Below are 16,716 nucleotides of genomic sequence, written 5' to 3'. Positions count from 1 at the left end.
CAAAAGGCCTTAAAATCAAGCACCCAAAATTCATGGCCTGTTCTTTTTCCCAGAAAAGAAGGCATGGTGAACTCCCCAGACCAGGGAATTGGAAGATCTCCCCAAAACTCCTTTGGTACACGCTGCAGGGCCAACGATTCCTCTGCTCTGCCCTGTCGGCGCTGCTTTGTCTCAACTGGGTCCCCAGAAACTGTCAGCGAAAGCCGGGGAATAAAATCTCTGAGCAGTTGGTTGGGTTCCAGAGGTGACCCTACTTCATTCAGCACTGAAGGCACACAGCAATTGCTCTCTAACACATGTACATCAGTTCTCAAAGCTTTTAACTATTTCTACATTTTAGCAGAAAAAAGAATTCCTGTCCATTGGCTTACCAGTTCTCTGCAGGAATTCTTCTTCTCTCTTCTATTGGCTCTTGATTTCTCACTTTGCATGATACTTAGTCCACAGTTTTTGTCCTTTTCTTGTCTTTTCCCTAGATAGGGAGAGCCTCAGTAACTGTCTGTGTTAGTTTTGTCTTTGGTTTCTCTAAGGGTCTTTGTGGTTTAGAAATTCTGCCTTCTTGGTGTCCAGGTCTCAAAAATAGATTTCTCTGCCAGGTCTCTGACCACTGAAATATGGCAGGCCTTAAGCTTTTACTTTGTTTTCCTAACAAATGGCCATGGGCCAGAACTTGTCCATCATCCATTGTCTGTGGCCCCCATTCAATCTCCTGCCAGCAGTTTCTCCCCACTGCTGGGTGGGCTCCTTTGTCAAGCACTAGAACTTGTTGGGTAACAGGCCCAGTCCTGTTGCCTATTTTTCATGGGGATGTGCAGGAGGGCATTGAGTCTTCCAGGAGCAAATTGGCAGAGGACCCCAAGCTGGCTTGCAGTGTGGATGTGCTGGAGGGTAGGAAGGCTGTGCAGAGGGACCTGGCCAGGCTGGACCTCTGGGCCGAGCCCGTGGGCATGAGGTTCAAGAGTGACTTTGGTGCCTTTGGGGCCTCTGGGGCCTCTGGCCACAAGAACCCCCTGCAGCTCCAGGCCGGGAGCAGAGGAGCTGCAAAGGGTCCCCGTGGGAGAGGCCCTGGGGGTGCTGGTGGACAGAGGCTGAACCTGAGCCAGCGGGTGCCCGGGTGGGCAAGAAGGCCAAGGGCAGGCTGGCCTGGATCAGAAAGAGTGTGGCAGCAGGAGCAGGGCAGTGATGCTTCTGCTGGACTGGGCACTGGTGAGGCCACAGCTGGAGTGCTGTGTCCAGCTCTGGGCCCCTCAATTCAGGGAGAACCTTGAGGGGCTGGAGTGGGTGGAGAGCAGGGCAATGGAGCTGGGCAAGGGTCTGCAGTGCCTGTCGTGTGAGGAGCAGCTGAGGGAGCTGGGCTTCTCCAACCTGGAGAAGAGGAGGCTTGGGGCTGACCTTCTCCCTGTCCACAACTTCCTGACAGGAGGCTGGAGCCAGGTGGGGGTCAGCCCCTTCTCCGAGGCAACAGACGATAAGACAAGAGGACACGAGGACCTGCCTGTCAGGGGCTGTTTGTCAGGGACAGTAGCAGGACTTTTTGGAGAGAAACAGGGATTAGGTATTGAAATGGGTTGCCCAGGGTGGTGGTGGAGTCACCATCCCTGGAGGTGTTTAAGCAAAGACTGGCCATGGCACTGAGTGCCGTGGTCTGCTTGACGTGCTGGGGATGGGGCGTAGGCTGGACGCCGGTTGATCTCCCAAGTCTCTTCCAAGCTCAGGGACTCTGGGCTTCTGTGCCACCCCAGCCTTTGGGGACAGTGTGCTGGTGGCTCAGAGGCTCCGTCCTTGCCTTACCTTGCCCATCTCCTGGCTGCCAGGCAAGGGCCTGGTGACATCACAGCCTCTGTGGAACAGCGCGGTGGCTGAAAACTGTCAGTGCTGTGTCCCCGTGCCCAGAGCCTGGGCAGAAGTCGGCTGGCAGGGACGGGCAGAGACTGTGCAGAGGTGTCAGCTCGTCCCGCAGCAGCACGATGCCCAGCCAGGGCATCTCCTGGCTCCTCAGGCTCTCGGTGCTCCTGCTCTTGCCTGGCCCACTCGAGCCTTGCAGCCGTGCCACAGGTGCCATTGCTGAGAACCGGGGTTTTCCTTGGATGGCCCCTTGCCAGAAAAGGCAGGAGAGGCTGGAGAGAGGGGAAGGAGGGGGGTCAGGCCGCTGGGATGGTGCCGGCGGGCCGTGAGCCCGAAGCCAGCAAGGCCTTGGGCCCACACGGTGTCAGGGGAGGACTGAGAGCCCCCAGGGAGGAGGAAAGCTGGGCAGGCCCCAAGGCTGCTGGGCCTCTTCCTTGCCAGCCCTTTGGCCAAGGCCCCGAGGCAGAGGTGGGGCTCAGCCCCTGCACAGCAATGGGGCACAGGCTGAGCCCCAGGGACACCAGAGCCAGGCGGTCTGAGCTCTTCTTCCTGCAGCGTCTGCCTGGGGCAGCCCAGCCAGGCCTGAGTCTCTGCAGGAGAGGCCAAGCCCAGCCAGAGAGGGCTCAGCCCTCTGAGGCTGCACTCACTGCAAAGGGAACAAAACATTGGCCCAGAGGACATCCTGCCCCCAAATGGAGAACCGGAAAGGTCAAGAATAAAAGTCATCCCCCTCAATTAGCCAAGAAATGTTCAGACCTCTTTCCTAAAAGCATCCAGGACTCGGGTCACCCAGTTTTCTCTCTGGCAAGGCTTTGCAGGGGCTGCTTGGGAAAGGGAAGCCCTGGGGCCCCAGTGCAGATGGGTGGGGCTGCACTCTGGGGGGGTCGGTCTTTGGCTCTTGGCTTCCAGGGGCCCCAGGAGTCAGTGATCCGGGCTGGGGACGAGGGGCAGGACTGGCTGGGATTGCCTCTGGGGCCTGGCCTAGAAAATGGAAGTGTCCCCATGGGGGCAGCTGGAAATGGCCCAGGAAGGAAATGCTGCCCCAGTGCAGGCTGTGGCAGTGGGGAGTGTGCAGGGGGAGGAGGCTGGGCCAGAGCAGGGCTGGGCAAGAACGGCCAAGCCGCGGGTGGGTTCTCCCCCGGCCCCCAGGGCCCAGCCCCTGATGGGAGGGCCTTGGGCAGGGCCTGGGGCGACTGCAGGAACCTCCGAGGCAGCCCAAGGGCCGTGCTTTTTGCAGCTGGGTTGACAGGCCCAGCTCTCTGCAAGAGAAGTTGAGGGCTCTGAGGCAGAGAGGGGATAAGAGCCAGGTCCAGGCTTCAGAATTGCCGGGTGGAGAAAGGGATGTCTAAGAACAAGTCCCTCAGGAGAGGGAAGCAGAGAGGCTGAGTTTTGACCCCAGCACTAGGGTGTGCAGGGCAGAACAGAGAATATGCCCATATAAGATACTTGTGCGCCCGTCTTTGCAGTTCTGACAGGCACTTCTTGTCACAGCCTGTCCTCTCCATTCCAGAATAGGCCCTGGCAACCAAAGAACCAACACCCCACACCATAGTGCAGACCAACCCATGTGCTTTGGGCCCTTTTGTTGTCCTATCCATTCTGGCCTATCCTCTCCATTCCAGAATAGCCTCTGGAAACCAAAGAACCAAGCCCCCACCATGTGACAGTTCAACCCCATCCATATGTCAAGGGCTCCTTTGTGGTGTCACAGCCTGTCCTCTCCATTCTGGAATGGGCCCTGACAACCAAAGAACCAATGCCCTTGTGGGGGGGGAAGAAACAGTTTTCCCTCTAAAGTTAAAAAATGGTAACCCCCAGGGGGTGGTGACCCTTAAGATTAAACCAATGAGCACTTCTGCAAAATATAAACATATCACCCAGACCAGAAAAGAAGGTTAGCTGTAGTTGTTGTTGGACAAGTAGCCATATTCTGAGGCCACAAGGAGAAGGGGCAGTAGCCCTGTTGGGGGCTATGGCCCCCACCCAGCCCCTTGCTGGGGGCTATGGGGACTTGGAACAGTGTTAGACTGCGCTAAGTATCTGTAGCTGAGAGCTGGGAGGTTTTTTCCCTCCACCGTGAGCAGCAGAAGCAGCGGCAGAGCAGTACTGACAGGAGAAACGGTGGCAGAGAGCCAGAAGAAGATAAGAACTGAAGAAGCAGCAAACCAAGCACGCAGCTAATCAGAGAGACACAGAGTTTTCTGAAGAGAGAGAAAGTTTGGGTAAGAACTAAAACAAACACCCCAAACCCCTCTGAGACCTCCTAGGAAGGAGGAAGAGATGGACTCTTGAGAAGAGTCTTGGAGTGCTACAGCATCGAAAAGAGGAGCTGAGAAGCTCAAGGCATCCCGAAGCTGGACCGGGACAGCCAGAAGGAATGCGGAGGGGTGACCTTGGCCCCCGCATTGCTGCTGCCAGGCTGGCAGCCTGAGACAGAGCACAGGAGCTCTGATAGAACTCTTGAGGCAAAGGTTTTCAACTGAAAGCTGCCCGAGACGTTCTGACTCAGGGGTGAATCCCCTGAGGAAGGGACCTTCATGGGATGTCTTACACCCCATGATATGACGTGGTGAGGCGAGCCTTGTCCCTGCTACGCAGCCCACAGAAGAGAAAGACCCTCGCTTGGAGTTGAAGGGCCAAGAGGGGCTTGGAGACCCCCCTTGTGTGTACTGGCAGAGATCCAGTTCCAGCTGCTGCATGGAAGAAGAGAGCCTGCTGCCCTAGAGACACTGCTGCTCTGAGAGTGGAAAGGATCTCTTCCTTCTTCCCTCCTGGACTTTTATTTGGAGGAAGAAGAGATTTGATCCATTGTAAATACTCATTTATCATGGTAGAGATAGTTGAGATTGTGTCTCTAATGTAATTTAATATTTATCTGTACAGTCAATATAATATAATCCTTTCCCCCCATTTTGAGTCTCATGTGTTGTCTGGAAAACCCATCTCACACTGGGCTGAGATGTGGGAGGGGGGCTTGAACTCAAGAACTGGATTTTGGACCTCTCAAACCATTACAGCCCTACAACCCCAAAGTGAAGCCCCACCTTTGTGCCAAGGGCCCTCTTGTGATGTCACGGGCTGTCGTCTCTATTCCAGAATGGCTGCTGGAAACCAAAACACCAATGTCTCACAGCCCCTAGTGCCACCCAACCCCTGTGCCATGGGCCCCATTGTGATGTCATGACCTGTCCTTTCCATTCTGGAATAGCCCCTGGAAACCAAAGAACCAACACCTCACACCCCCACAGTGCAGCCCCACCTGTCTGCCACGGGACTCATTGGGATGTCACGGCCTTTCCCCCAGGAAAGAAAGCCTGGAACCTTTGGGTTTCACATGCAGTTGGGGGCCACCCTGGGCACTCCATGGGCAGCAAGATCTTTCTGTCATGGCACTTTTTGTCTTGCAGGAATCTTCAGCTGTGTTCAATTTGGGCAGTCAGACTGGCAATTTCAGCGCAGGGCTCCTGCAAGTGAACGACAGCCCTGCCCTCCAGGAAAGAAACCCCTTACCCTCGGTCTCTTCTCCTGTTCCCTAAAACACAACCTGCAGGGGAGCTTTCTGGGATCTCTTCTCTTGGGAATTGGAAAGACAGACCCACTCCCATGTTTAACACCTCAGGCAAAACCACACTTTCAACACCTTTCCCAACCCTCCCCAACCTTTCCCAAAGCCCAGATTTTACAGGTGTCCTGTAATTATGGCCCAATCTCACCCAAGCCCACAAACCATGACAGAAACCTCTCAGCCTCACGCTGCGTCCTTCCCATTGCTGTGCCTTATGTGCAGGCAAAAGGCCTTAAAATCAAGTCCCCAAAATTCATGGCCTGTTCTTTTTCCCAGAAAAGAAGGCGTGGTGAACTCTCCAGACCAGGGAATTGGAAGATCTCCCCAAAACTCCTTTGGTACACGCTGCAGGGCCAACGATTCCTCTGCTCTGCCCTGTCGGTGCTGCTTTGTCTCAACTGGGTCCCCAGAAACTGTCAGTGAAAGCCGGGGAATAAAATCTCTGAGCAGTTGGTTGGTTTCCAGAGGTGACCCTATTCATTCAGCACTGAAGGGACACAGGAATTGCTCTCTAACACCTGGACATCAGTTCTCAAAACTTTTAACAATTTCTACATTTTAGCAGACAAAAGAATCCCTGTCCATTAGCCTACCCGTTCTCTGCAGGAATTCTTCTTCTCTCTTCTCTTGGTTCTTGATTTCTCACTTTGCAAGATGCTTAGTCCACAGTTTTTGTCCTTTTCTTGTCTTTTCCCTGGATAGAGAGAGCCTCAGTAACTGTGTTAGTTTTGTCTTCATCTCTGGTTTCTCTAAGGGTCTTTGTGGTTTGGAAATTCTGCCTTCTTGGTGTCCAGGTCTCAAAAAGAGATTTCTCTGCCAGGTCTCTGACCACTGAAGTATGGCAGGCCTTAAGGTTTCACTTTGTTTTTCTAACAAATGGCCATGGCCCAGAACTTGTCCATCATCCATTGTCTATTGCCCCCATTCAGTCTCCTGCCAGCAGTTTCTCCCCACTGCTGGGTGGGCTCCTTTGTCAAGCACTAGAACTTGTTGGGTAACAGGCCCAGTCCTGTTGCCTATTTTTCGTGGGGATGTGCAGGAGGGCACTGAGTCTTCCATGAGCAAATTGGCAGAGGACCCCAAGTTGGTTTGCAGTGTGGATGTGCTGGAGGGCAGGAAGGCTGTGCAGAGGGACCTGGACAGGCTGGACCTCTGGGCCGAGCCTGTGGGCATGAGGTTCAAGAGTGCCTTTGGTGCCTTTGGGGCCTCTGGCCACAAGAACCCCCTGCAGCTCCAGGCCGGGGGCAGAGGAGCTGCAAAGGGTCCCTGTGGGAGAGGCCCTGGGGGTGCTGGTGGACAGAGGCTGAACCTGAGCTAGCAGGTGCCCGGGTGGGCAAGAAGGCCAAGGGCAGGCTGGCCTGGATCAGAAAGAGTGTGGCAGCAGGAGCAGGGCAGTGATGCTTCTGCTGGACTGGGCACTGGTGAGGCCACAGCTGGAGTGCTGTGTCCAGCTCTGGGCCCCTCAATTCAGGGAGAACCTTGAGGGGCTGGAGTGGGTGGAGAGCAGGGCAATGGAGCTGGGCAAGGGTCTGCAGTGCATGGCCTGTGAGGAGCAGCTGAGGGAGCTGGGCTTCTCCAAGCTGGAGAAGAGGAGGCTCGGGGCTGACCTTCTCCCTGTCCACAACTTCCTGACAGGAGGCTGGAGCCAGGTGGGGGTCAGCCCCTTCTCCGAGGCAACAGGCGACAGGACAAGAGGACACGAGGACCTGCCTGTCAGGGGCTGTTTGTCAGGGACAGGAGCAGGACTTTTTGGAGAGAAACAGGGATTAGGTATTGAAATGGGCTGCCCAGGGAGGTGGTGGAGTCAGCGTCCCTGGAGGTGTTGAAGCAAAGACTGGCCATGGCACTGAGTACCGTGGTCTGCTTGACGTGCTGGGGATGGGGCGTAGGCTGGACGCCGGTTGATCTCCCAAGTCTCTACCAACCTCAGGGACTCTGGGCTTCTGTGCCACTGCAGCCTTTGAGGACAGCGTGCTGGTGGCTCAGAGGCTCCGTCCTTGCCTTGCCTTGCCCATCTCCTGGCTGCCAGGCAAGGGCCTTGTGACATCACAGCCTCTGTGGAACAGCGTGGTGGCTGAAAACTGTCAGTGCTGCGTCCCCGTGCCCAGAGCCTGGGCAGAAGTCGTCTGGCAGGGACGGGCAGAGACTGTGCAGAGGTGTCAGCTCGTCCTGCAGCAGCAGGATGCCCAGCCAGGGCATCTCCTGGCTCCTCAGGCTCTCGGTGCTCCTGCTCTTGCCTGGCCCACTCGAGCCTTGCAGCCGTGCCACAGGTGCCATTGCTGAGAACCGGGGTTTTCCTTGGATGGCCCCTTGCCAGAAAAGGCAGGAGAGGCTGGAGAGAGGGGAAGGAGGGGGGTCAGGCCGCTGGGATGGTGCCGGCGGGCCGTGAGCCCGAAGCCAGCAAGGCCTTGGGCCCACACGGGGTCAGGGGAGGACTGAGAGCCCCCAGGGAGGAGGAAAGCTGGGCAGGCCCCAAGGCTGCTGGGCCTCTTCCTTGCCAGCCCTTTGGCCAAGGCCCCGAGGCAGAGGTGGGGCTCAGCCCCTGCACAGCAATGGGGCACAGGCTGAGCCCCAGGGACACCAGAGCCAGGCGGCCTGAGCTCTTCTTCCTGCAGCGTCTGCCTGGGGCAGCCCAGCCAGGCCTGAGTCTCTGCAGGAGAGGCCAAGCCCAGCCAGAGAGGGCTCAGCCCTCTGAGGCTGCACTCACTGCAAAGGGAACAAAACATTGGCCCAGAGGACATCCTGCCCCCAAATGGAGAACTGGAAAGGTCAAGAATAAAAAAGTCACCCCCCTCCATTCTTCAAGAAATGTTTAGACCTCTTTCCTAAAAGCATCCAGGACTCAGGTCACCCAATTTTCTCTCTGAGAAGGGTTTTCCATGGTTCCCCTCAATTCCCAGGTTCAAAGGGGTCCCAGCACACTTTGGGATGCGTTGGATGCTGTGTTGGGGTGCAGATGTTCCCCCAAAGCTCCCTCAGAACAGGGTGACACAAGGGGGGGGAGTGGCGGTCTGAAAAATAAAAACTAGACACGATCCCAGTATGGGGAAACTGGAATAGTTTATTGAACACGAGAACACTATTTTAAAGGCATCTGGGGCTGTATGTTAATGAAGGGGATAACCTATGTTAATTGGGGAGTTACACAAATTTTTACTGCAATTTCCAAATAGTTAATTTTTCTTCTAGTAGGATTACATGGGGGACAGAGGGATTACAGGGGTTTAGACATGGTTTGATACAATCATCTCAAAAGTCCTTTCTGATTTCTGCTGGAGCCAAGCTTGATCCATGAGGTAGAACTTTAACAGGTCTTGTGAGAAGGGTCCAGCTCCTTCAGATCACAAGGTTTTTGTCAGCCCTTGTTTTCCTTTGCTGAAAGCTGGGTTTGGGTTCCCACATCTGCCCCTTTTTTTTTTTTATTTTTCTAAAAAACAAAAATTTCGGAAAAAACTTTGATCAAACGTTTGCTAATGCAAGACAAAATACAAGGGAATACAAATATTACCTTAAATGTTTTCTTTAACTAGAGTATTAAATTTATCATGCTAACTAAACATGTAATCTAAGTTTTGATTACTATTTTTTTCTTCAACTTATCAATGCTTTGATGCATTAGTTCAGAGTGAGTAATAACAAATTCTATAGCTGCATTTTAGAAGCAAATGTATTCTTAAATGGATCTAACAAGAAACATTGCAGTCTTACTTTTAATACCACAAGTGAAATTAATGTTAGCAAGGAGGCTCCTTTTTCAAGGCAATGTACAGCCTTTTATATACCTGAGATGGAAAGTATGATTATGCAAAGGCATTGTGTGTCAGAATAGTTTTGGCCACAAGGTTTGGCATTATAAAGGCATGTGAAGGAATCCGAGCTGTTTTAAGGCATTCTGCATGTTGCTACATAAATTGTTTTCTTAAACTTAGCACTAACATTAAGAACATTAAACCAACCAGAAAGACTATTAGATACTTTTGGATATAGAAAAGTAAACAAGGAACAAAATGCAAGAAGGAAAAATTCCCAACAATGCTAAACTAAATAACTCTGGATTAATATAAAACTTGTTTAAACAACTTAACTTATTTCTATTATTTCTTATTAGAAATTACTCTTATAAAATCTTTTTTAAGCTATCCTCTAAAGATTCTATTGACTTATAAGCAATTGATTTTGAACCAAACTTAATAACTTGATGACTTCAGGGTTCGTGTGCTCCTGACTTTTACCTGAAAGTGTTTTTTAGTGTTTGTTTTTGAAAACTTTTATTTAACTTAAAACATTTCTGCAAATGAAATTCTATTCAACTCAGGGTGATATGTTTTCTTCATCTAAGGGTGTTTGTGCATATGTGAGGTAATATGCATTTGTGTATAAATCAGAACATATTAATTATTGTATTTTCACACGCATGCGTACATTCACACATTCATACTCGATGGCCATCGAACAAACATCATACAAACATACTTTTGGGTTTCATTTTACAGTGTCTTTTGGTTATGAACTGAGAAATTGGCGTTTTTTGTTTCTCACCCTTAGATTAGTAATATATGTTTTCTGTTTTTTATGATAGTATAACCTGTAAAAACATAAGCATATTTTACTTCATGTTCAATTTAAATTTCAAATATATATAAACATTCCTATAGTTCAAGGATAAAATATATACTTCTTCTATTTTTAAGGCAAATATATGTCTTTCTGTGTTAATTTGGCTTTTGGACTTAAGGAAAATTGTTATTGTGAAAACTTTAAAATTTTCAAAAATACAGCTATGCATACATTTAAAACAATTTGGCTATTAGTTACGGAAGGGTGTCTTCATGCAGCAAAGGGTCTTTGCTTCCCTCGCTTCCCCCCCCTTTTTCCTTTTGTTTGTTTGTTTTTGCGCAGGGGGACAGTCTCTCCATTGGTAGCGTTTTGTTCGCCTTACTCAGACTGTGAAACTGAAATAGTTAGGTTAATAAACAAAAGGGTTTCCAAAAAAAGACCAGTTCTTAGTTTAGGCTGCAAAGAAAAAGGAAAAAAAACCAAGGAAGGGGTTTTTTGCTGCTTTGCTTTGACTACTGCTGAAGTCGGCAGCTTTGTGTCTGCCCCACTCCCTGGGGTCCCTCTGTTCCCGGGTTTGTCTCGTGCTGCTGCCGCTGGGCTTCCGCTCGCTCCCTCCTTCGCCGACGGTCCCGCTGGGGCTCTTTCCTCCCTCGGACCTTTCCCGGAGCCCCCCGGGGATTCTGTGGGATCCTCTCCTCCGCTCACGCTCCATAGCCCCGGTTTTTGCACACCTCGTGCGCTGCTTGTGTTTGTTTTTCCCGGTGCCTCTTTCGGTTCCGGGTTCCGGGTCCTTCCTGCCTTCTGAGTGGTTCCCGCTCGGGTCCCGCTGCTGCTTCCGCCGGCGCGGGTTTCTCAGGGTCTCGTATAAAATTCTCCATGGCTTTAAAACTTTTGTAGCTTTTTCATTTCCCTGCGTTGCCTCTTCCCACAATCGCACCCCCACTCTGTCCCATAAAGCATCGTCTAAAAAGTTAGTTACATTCAGTTCTGCAAAGTTATGTTGAGCCCAGAGCAACAAGCTTTGTAAGGACGATTCGTCCAGTGTTTTTCCGTGCTGCTTTAGCACTTTTTGCAGGATTAAATAAGCATGATTTTGCTCAGTTGATACGTTTGACCCCATTGTACCCTACTTATTGTTACAAAGTCTTTAAAATAATTACCCAATCCGGAGTTCGTAGTCAGCTCACTCAGCAGTTCCCGCCTGCTGAGGACAAGTTTCCGTGCACGGCTTCCGTCTTCTTTCAGTTCTGACTACGCACACACCACCGAAACACAAGGAGTGCTGCTTCCCTTGGTCCAGCCAGCCGATGGCTGACGAATCTTCTAAATGTTAGAAGGTTCTCAGCCCCACGGTTGTGGCGACATTAGTGGCAGTCTGAAAAATAAAAACTAGACACGATCCCAGTATGGGGAAACTGGAATAGTTTATTGAACACGAGAACACTATTTTAAAGGCATCTGGGGCTGTATGTTAATGAAGGGGATAACCTATGTTAATTGGGGAGTTACACAAATTTTTACTGCAATTTCCAAATAGTTAATTTTTCTTCTAGTAGGATTACATGGGGGACAGAGGGATTACAGGGGTTTAGACATGGTTTGATACAATCATCTCAAAAGTCCTTTCTGATTTCTGCTGGAGCCAAGCTTGATCCATGAGGTAGAACTTTAACAGGTCTTGTGAGAAGGGTCCAGCTCTTTCAGATCACGAGGTTTTTGTCAGCCCTTGTTTTCCTTTGCTGAAAGCTGGGTTTGGGCTCCCACACTTTCATAATCCCTAGAAACTCTTAGCTTACAAAATATTACAATTCAGTGATTCACATAATGCTTAGCAAATGCCGTTTACATAAAATGTCTAGTCTGGATATAAAGGACATCTCAGATATATTTTGTTACATTTGAAATTTGACTAGATATGAAAGTGTACATTTGAAGCCTGTTAGCACCAGTGACTCCATTTGTTTAATGAATTTATTTTAATGAAACATAAACTGTGGGTAATTGGCTGGATGGGCAATGTCTGGTAAATAAATATGTTTGCAGAATACTGTAAATGTTAGGAAAAAAACATCAACTAGTTCATTATTACAATTTCATCTAAATGTTTAAAATCAAGGTTCATAGCATGATATTTTTATCACCTTTTAATCAGAAATTATTTTTAATTTCTGTTGTCTTAGTATGGAGGTCAGGTGCTAAGTATTCTGCAAGTATACAGGGAAGACAGTAGTACCACAATGTACAGTCTAAGGCAAGAAACACCAATTCAATGCAAACATGAAAGTATGAGAAAGAAAGTCCTTACTTTCTACAATTATCATTACACCAATAAATCACCTTGAAAAAAAGATGCCTGAAAACCATAAAGAGGAACTTGAGGGGTGATAATAGAGTGGCTCTGAAAGTATTTCTACCAGTTTAATGTTGATTTTTATCTTGGTGTGGAACCCTTTAATGGATGCCTAGCTAGTTATGTTAAAAATTATTATTAGTTTGTTTTACAGCGTTTTTAAAATCTAAGCTGAATGTGCTTTGTGCTTTGTGCATGTGTTAAAAATTAATCATGGTTATACTGAGGACTACATTTTAAAGCAAAGAATGTTTAAGGTCTTGTCCGATGTAACCACCTAATTTTCAAGGAGAAAAAAAAACAAACCAGAAGAGCCCTGGTCTTGGAATTGACCCTGCTGCAGTTTGACTTGGGGATGTTATCCAGGATAAAATGGAAGGTGCTAAAAGGTCCCTGTGAATTTCTACTGTGAAATTCTTGAGTAGTTGCACTCACAGGATGTAAAAACTGCAAATGTTCAGTGCTGCTTTGCTTCTACTTTTGCAGTTGCAAAATAGAAGTTTAGTTCTATGAGATCTGAGAGAGAATATGGTAATTTGATGCTACCTTTTCTTGTGGTCACAATTCTCACCTTAATACTAGTCTACTCATCAGACCATTGTTTTTTGCAGTAATTTAAACAAAATGAAATAATTTATAAATATTAAAAAACCATAAAGCTCGTTAACTAGTCATATCATAATATATAGATCTCTTTTTATATTTTTAGATCACTTCTTTGAATCACAAGTATTTTAGAAATCATTTAGAAGACAGCCTTTCTTTGGGAAGGCCTCTCTTAGTAGAAGATGTTGGAGAAGAGCTTGACCCAGCACTGGATAATGTTTTGGAAAGAAACATCATTAAAACAGGTTCAGCTAACAAGGTAAAAATAAAACAAATGAGCAAACAAGTGGAAATGCCCCTTTCCTTCCCTCCCCCCACCTTTGCCCTTAACAAAATAACGCCTACTAAATATAGGACTATGAAAAAGTAAAGTAATTTAAATTTGATTAATGCTAATACAAAAAAAAATAAAAAAGTAGAGTTTAAGATTACAAATGCTCAATATATTTAGTGTATAGAGTTCCTTATCCTTTTCCTTATGACAATTCAAAAAAAATGAAATAATCTGTGAATGGGCTACTTTAAGTGGTCCATAGGTATTCTCAGCAAATTGTTTGCATCAGTTGTATAATTTAAAACTGTATTTTTATGCCTTTAAACAAAAAAATGTAGCCCTTTTTCCTATATGAAGTATCTGAAAGAGTGTGTACTGGTTCTTGATATCTCAAGACTTCTTTTTAATACTTTTCTTAAGGTGAAAGTTGGTGATAAGGAAGTAGAAGTTATGGATGGCTTCAGACTTTACATTACTACAAAACTGTCAAATCCGTGTTACTCTCCTGAAATCAGTGCTCGAACCTCCATAATTGACTTTACTGTGACGATGAAAGGTCTTGAAAATCAACTCTTAGGCAGAGTCATTCTCACAGAGAAACAGGTAAAAGAATTGATTGTATCTGTTTTCCTGGTTGTACTTTTTACATTTACCTGTAGAATGCTTTACTTTAATTTTAATTTGTTACTTTCTATTACCATATTACAGGGTAACTTTCTGACTCTCTCTATTGTGATTATTCTTAATATAACCTATTTGTGATGATTTAAAAACTGGCACAGAAGCAATTGACTTATTTATGTGGAAGTTTCTATTTCTCTTTATTGTTGCAACCTTACCATGTTCACCTTATTTTTTTCTGCCTCAATGATTTACAACTTCATGAGAATGGCCTATGAAAAGGAAAAGGGCTTAGAATAAAAACTGATGTTCTTCTGTCTACACACTGTGGAGCTCAGGGCAACATAACCATGGATAGTTGGTGTCACCAACCTTTTGGTGAAAAGGATTTAGACTTAGCTACTTTCTTGCTCCAAGGGGAAACCTACTGATTTTGACTATGCAGATATATTAGTTGAGGAAGTCCAATTTCAGGATGACAATCCCAATCAACATGCCACCAGCAGTTCTGGAGAGAGGCTGATTGGTATTTTTTAAACTACTGAACACCTAATCCCTGTAGCTATAAAATCATGCAATGTTGGAGACACTATGACTGTGTATTTACTAAGATTTTGGCAATAGTTCCAGGCTACCTTCACTAGAGAGGAATGAGGTGAATGTCTTTGTTCCCTTAGTGTGGCATTTGTTGAGGTTCTCTTGTTCTTCCAGCACCACCTCCCCCCCTCGCCAAATGTAAGATGTTTCTCGTTAACGGTCTCAGTCATCTTGTTCATGTCAAGTAGTTGCATTTCATTCCCAAACAGTCCATGGATCTCATGAGAGAAATCACACTCATTCTGTGACGGTCTATATTTTGTCAGACAGGTTCATTGCACCATCAGCTTTGCTTCAACCACTGACAGCTTGACAACCCACTATGTAATGAAATTATCACTGTTTATCTGAAACATGCTGTGATGTGTATATTCACAAAGCCTTATGCCAAACTTCACTTCTTGGGCCTTGCAATACAGCACATTCCTTCAGATGAAAGTCAGTTTATCAACAAATTCCTCCAGTCATTGCAGTTTCTGTATGCTTGCTTGGAAGACACAGAAAGAGAGGAGCTTGACTTTTATCAGAGGTGCAAAGCAATAGACTGAGAAGTAACAGACTCAAGTTGGTACATGGGGAATTCTGATTAGATATTAGGAAAAAATAATTACATTGAGAGCGGTCAAAACCAGGAACAGATTACCCAGGAATCCAAGAACAGATTACTGTGTGATTTTGTGGAATTTCCATTCTTGGAAGGGTTCAAGACTCAACTGGACATTGCCCTGAGCAACTGAATTATTCGACATGCTTTGAGCAGGGGGTTGAACTAGCTAATTTCTGTAGGTGCCTTCCAAATTAAAATTATTCTACTATCTGGCTGTCTCTTTGCCACTAACAGGGAATGTCTAATGAGTGGACATACTACGCTTTCTGAACCAGATTCTCAGAGTAGTATACTCACTACTGTTTTGTTTGAGACCACCTGGGGGATATTTTTGCTAGATAAATGACAAGTGGGCTGCCTGACAGAAAGGGAGAGTTCTATAGAATATACGTACCACTTTACAGTTTACTTTGCCTCTGTTCATACATCCTGTGGTTCAAGGTTTCCTGAAGAGTCAATTTGAAATATCCTGTGATCCAATACCTTTTTTTCTGTGGTATCTAATTATGCATCTTTGGGAATTTGGGCATTCCTCTCTTAAGTGTCTGGATTCTTGCTACCTTTTGTAGCCTTTGGAAGGGAAGTGATGGAATTGTTTAGCTGTGAGGCAGTTTGCCAAATGATTTGAGCAGTATCACTGCTTTGTGATATCCAGTGTTAGAATGTATGTGAGGAAATTCTATCCCAAAAAGAGATTATTTCTCTGAAATTAGTGTTCTTCAGGATTTGCATGCACATTTCTATCCTTCTTGCCATTCCACTGTCTCTGATACAGTTCTGATCTTAGAAAGAATGAGATTTAGACATGCAAGAAGGAAAAGGAGTGTTTACACCTCATCATTTGAAGTTTCTGCAGAGTCTAACTGTCTGCTACTGTGTTGTTTGGTATGCTCATTAGTAAAATCTGTGTCAAATACATTTCACAGAATTGACTGATTACTGATAAGAATGCTGGTACTGATCTCTTCTATCAGAATGTTAAACCAATTCCAAGATGTGAGTGAAGCATGAGAAGGTCAAAGGGCAGCTGGCACATCTGTATAAATTTAATTATACTCTATTTCATGGAATAATTGGATTTGAGAGACTTGATATATGTCTGAATGTAGTATAACATGTTATTTTATTGATATCCTTATTTTGATACATTAGCTGTTAAGAAATTTGACAAAAAATTTTTTATTTAGTGTCATGGATATGTCAGATTAGTAGTGGAGTTATAACATGCAAGAACTGTTTATGGGTTTTTGAATTTTCACATTCATATTTCAAGATCTGTGCTGGAAAAAGGCTCAGGATTCGTAAGGAACAAATTCTTGTACTTGTGAATCATTTTTGATAGAATGATATAAGCTATTTAGCAGCTTTTATATTTTATGGATATTAACAAGAACTAGCGTACTTTGTTACAGACTGTAAAATGTCATCTGCTTGTGAAAGGAATTCCATAAAGCCGGATTCAAAACAGCCTCTTTGATGCAAGTTCCTTAAATTTATGTACATGGCAACTTGGCTTAGTTTTTCTTCATCCTTGCTGTTCTGACTGGAAATTTTTGAAGTTACGAAGAAAACTTTTAACTGTGTCCACTTTCTGATCTGCAAAAAGTATTTTAAGAGCTTAATAGATGGATTTTTTTCACTAAGGTTCTCATCTAAGAATCCTTCACTTTAGTTTGTTAATTCTGTTTCCAACT

At 46.4% G+C, this 16,716-nt stretch overlaps 1 protein-coding gene across 1 annotated transcript in view; it reads left to right on the top strand.

Annotated features, from left to right (window-relative positions):
* LOC135404772 (dynein axonemal heavy chain 5-like) overlaps positions 1-16,716 on the top strand; it is a 38,000-nt gene that overhangs the window by 3,837 nt on the left and 17,447 nt on the right. The window contains exons 4-5 of the mRNA XM_064639507.1: positions 13,027-13,182; positions 13,618-13,800. Of these exons, the coding sequence (XP_064495577.1) occupies positions 13,027-13,182; positions 13,618-13,800 (339 nt within the window). The remainder of the gene's footprint in view (positions 1-13,026; positions 13,183-13,617; positions 13,801-16,716) is intronic.

This window comes from Pseudopipra pipra, chromosome W (genome assembly GCF_036250125.1).
Source record: "Pseudopipra pipra isolate bDixPip1 chromosome W, bDixPip1.hap1, whole genome shotgun sequence".
Taxonomy (NCBI): domain Eukaryota; kingdom Metazoa; phylum Chordata; class Aves; order Passeriformes; family Pipridae; genus Pseudopipra; species Pseudopipra pipra.
The sequence above is the reverse complement of the archived record's forward strand: the minus strand, read 5'-3'. Positions and strand labels throughout refer to the sequence as shown.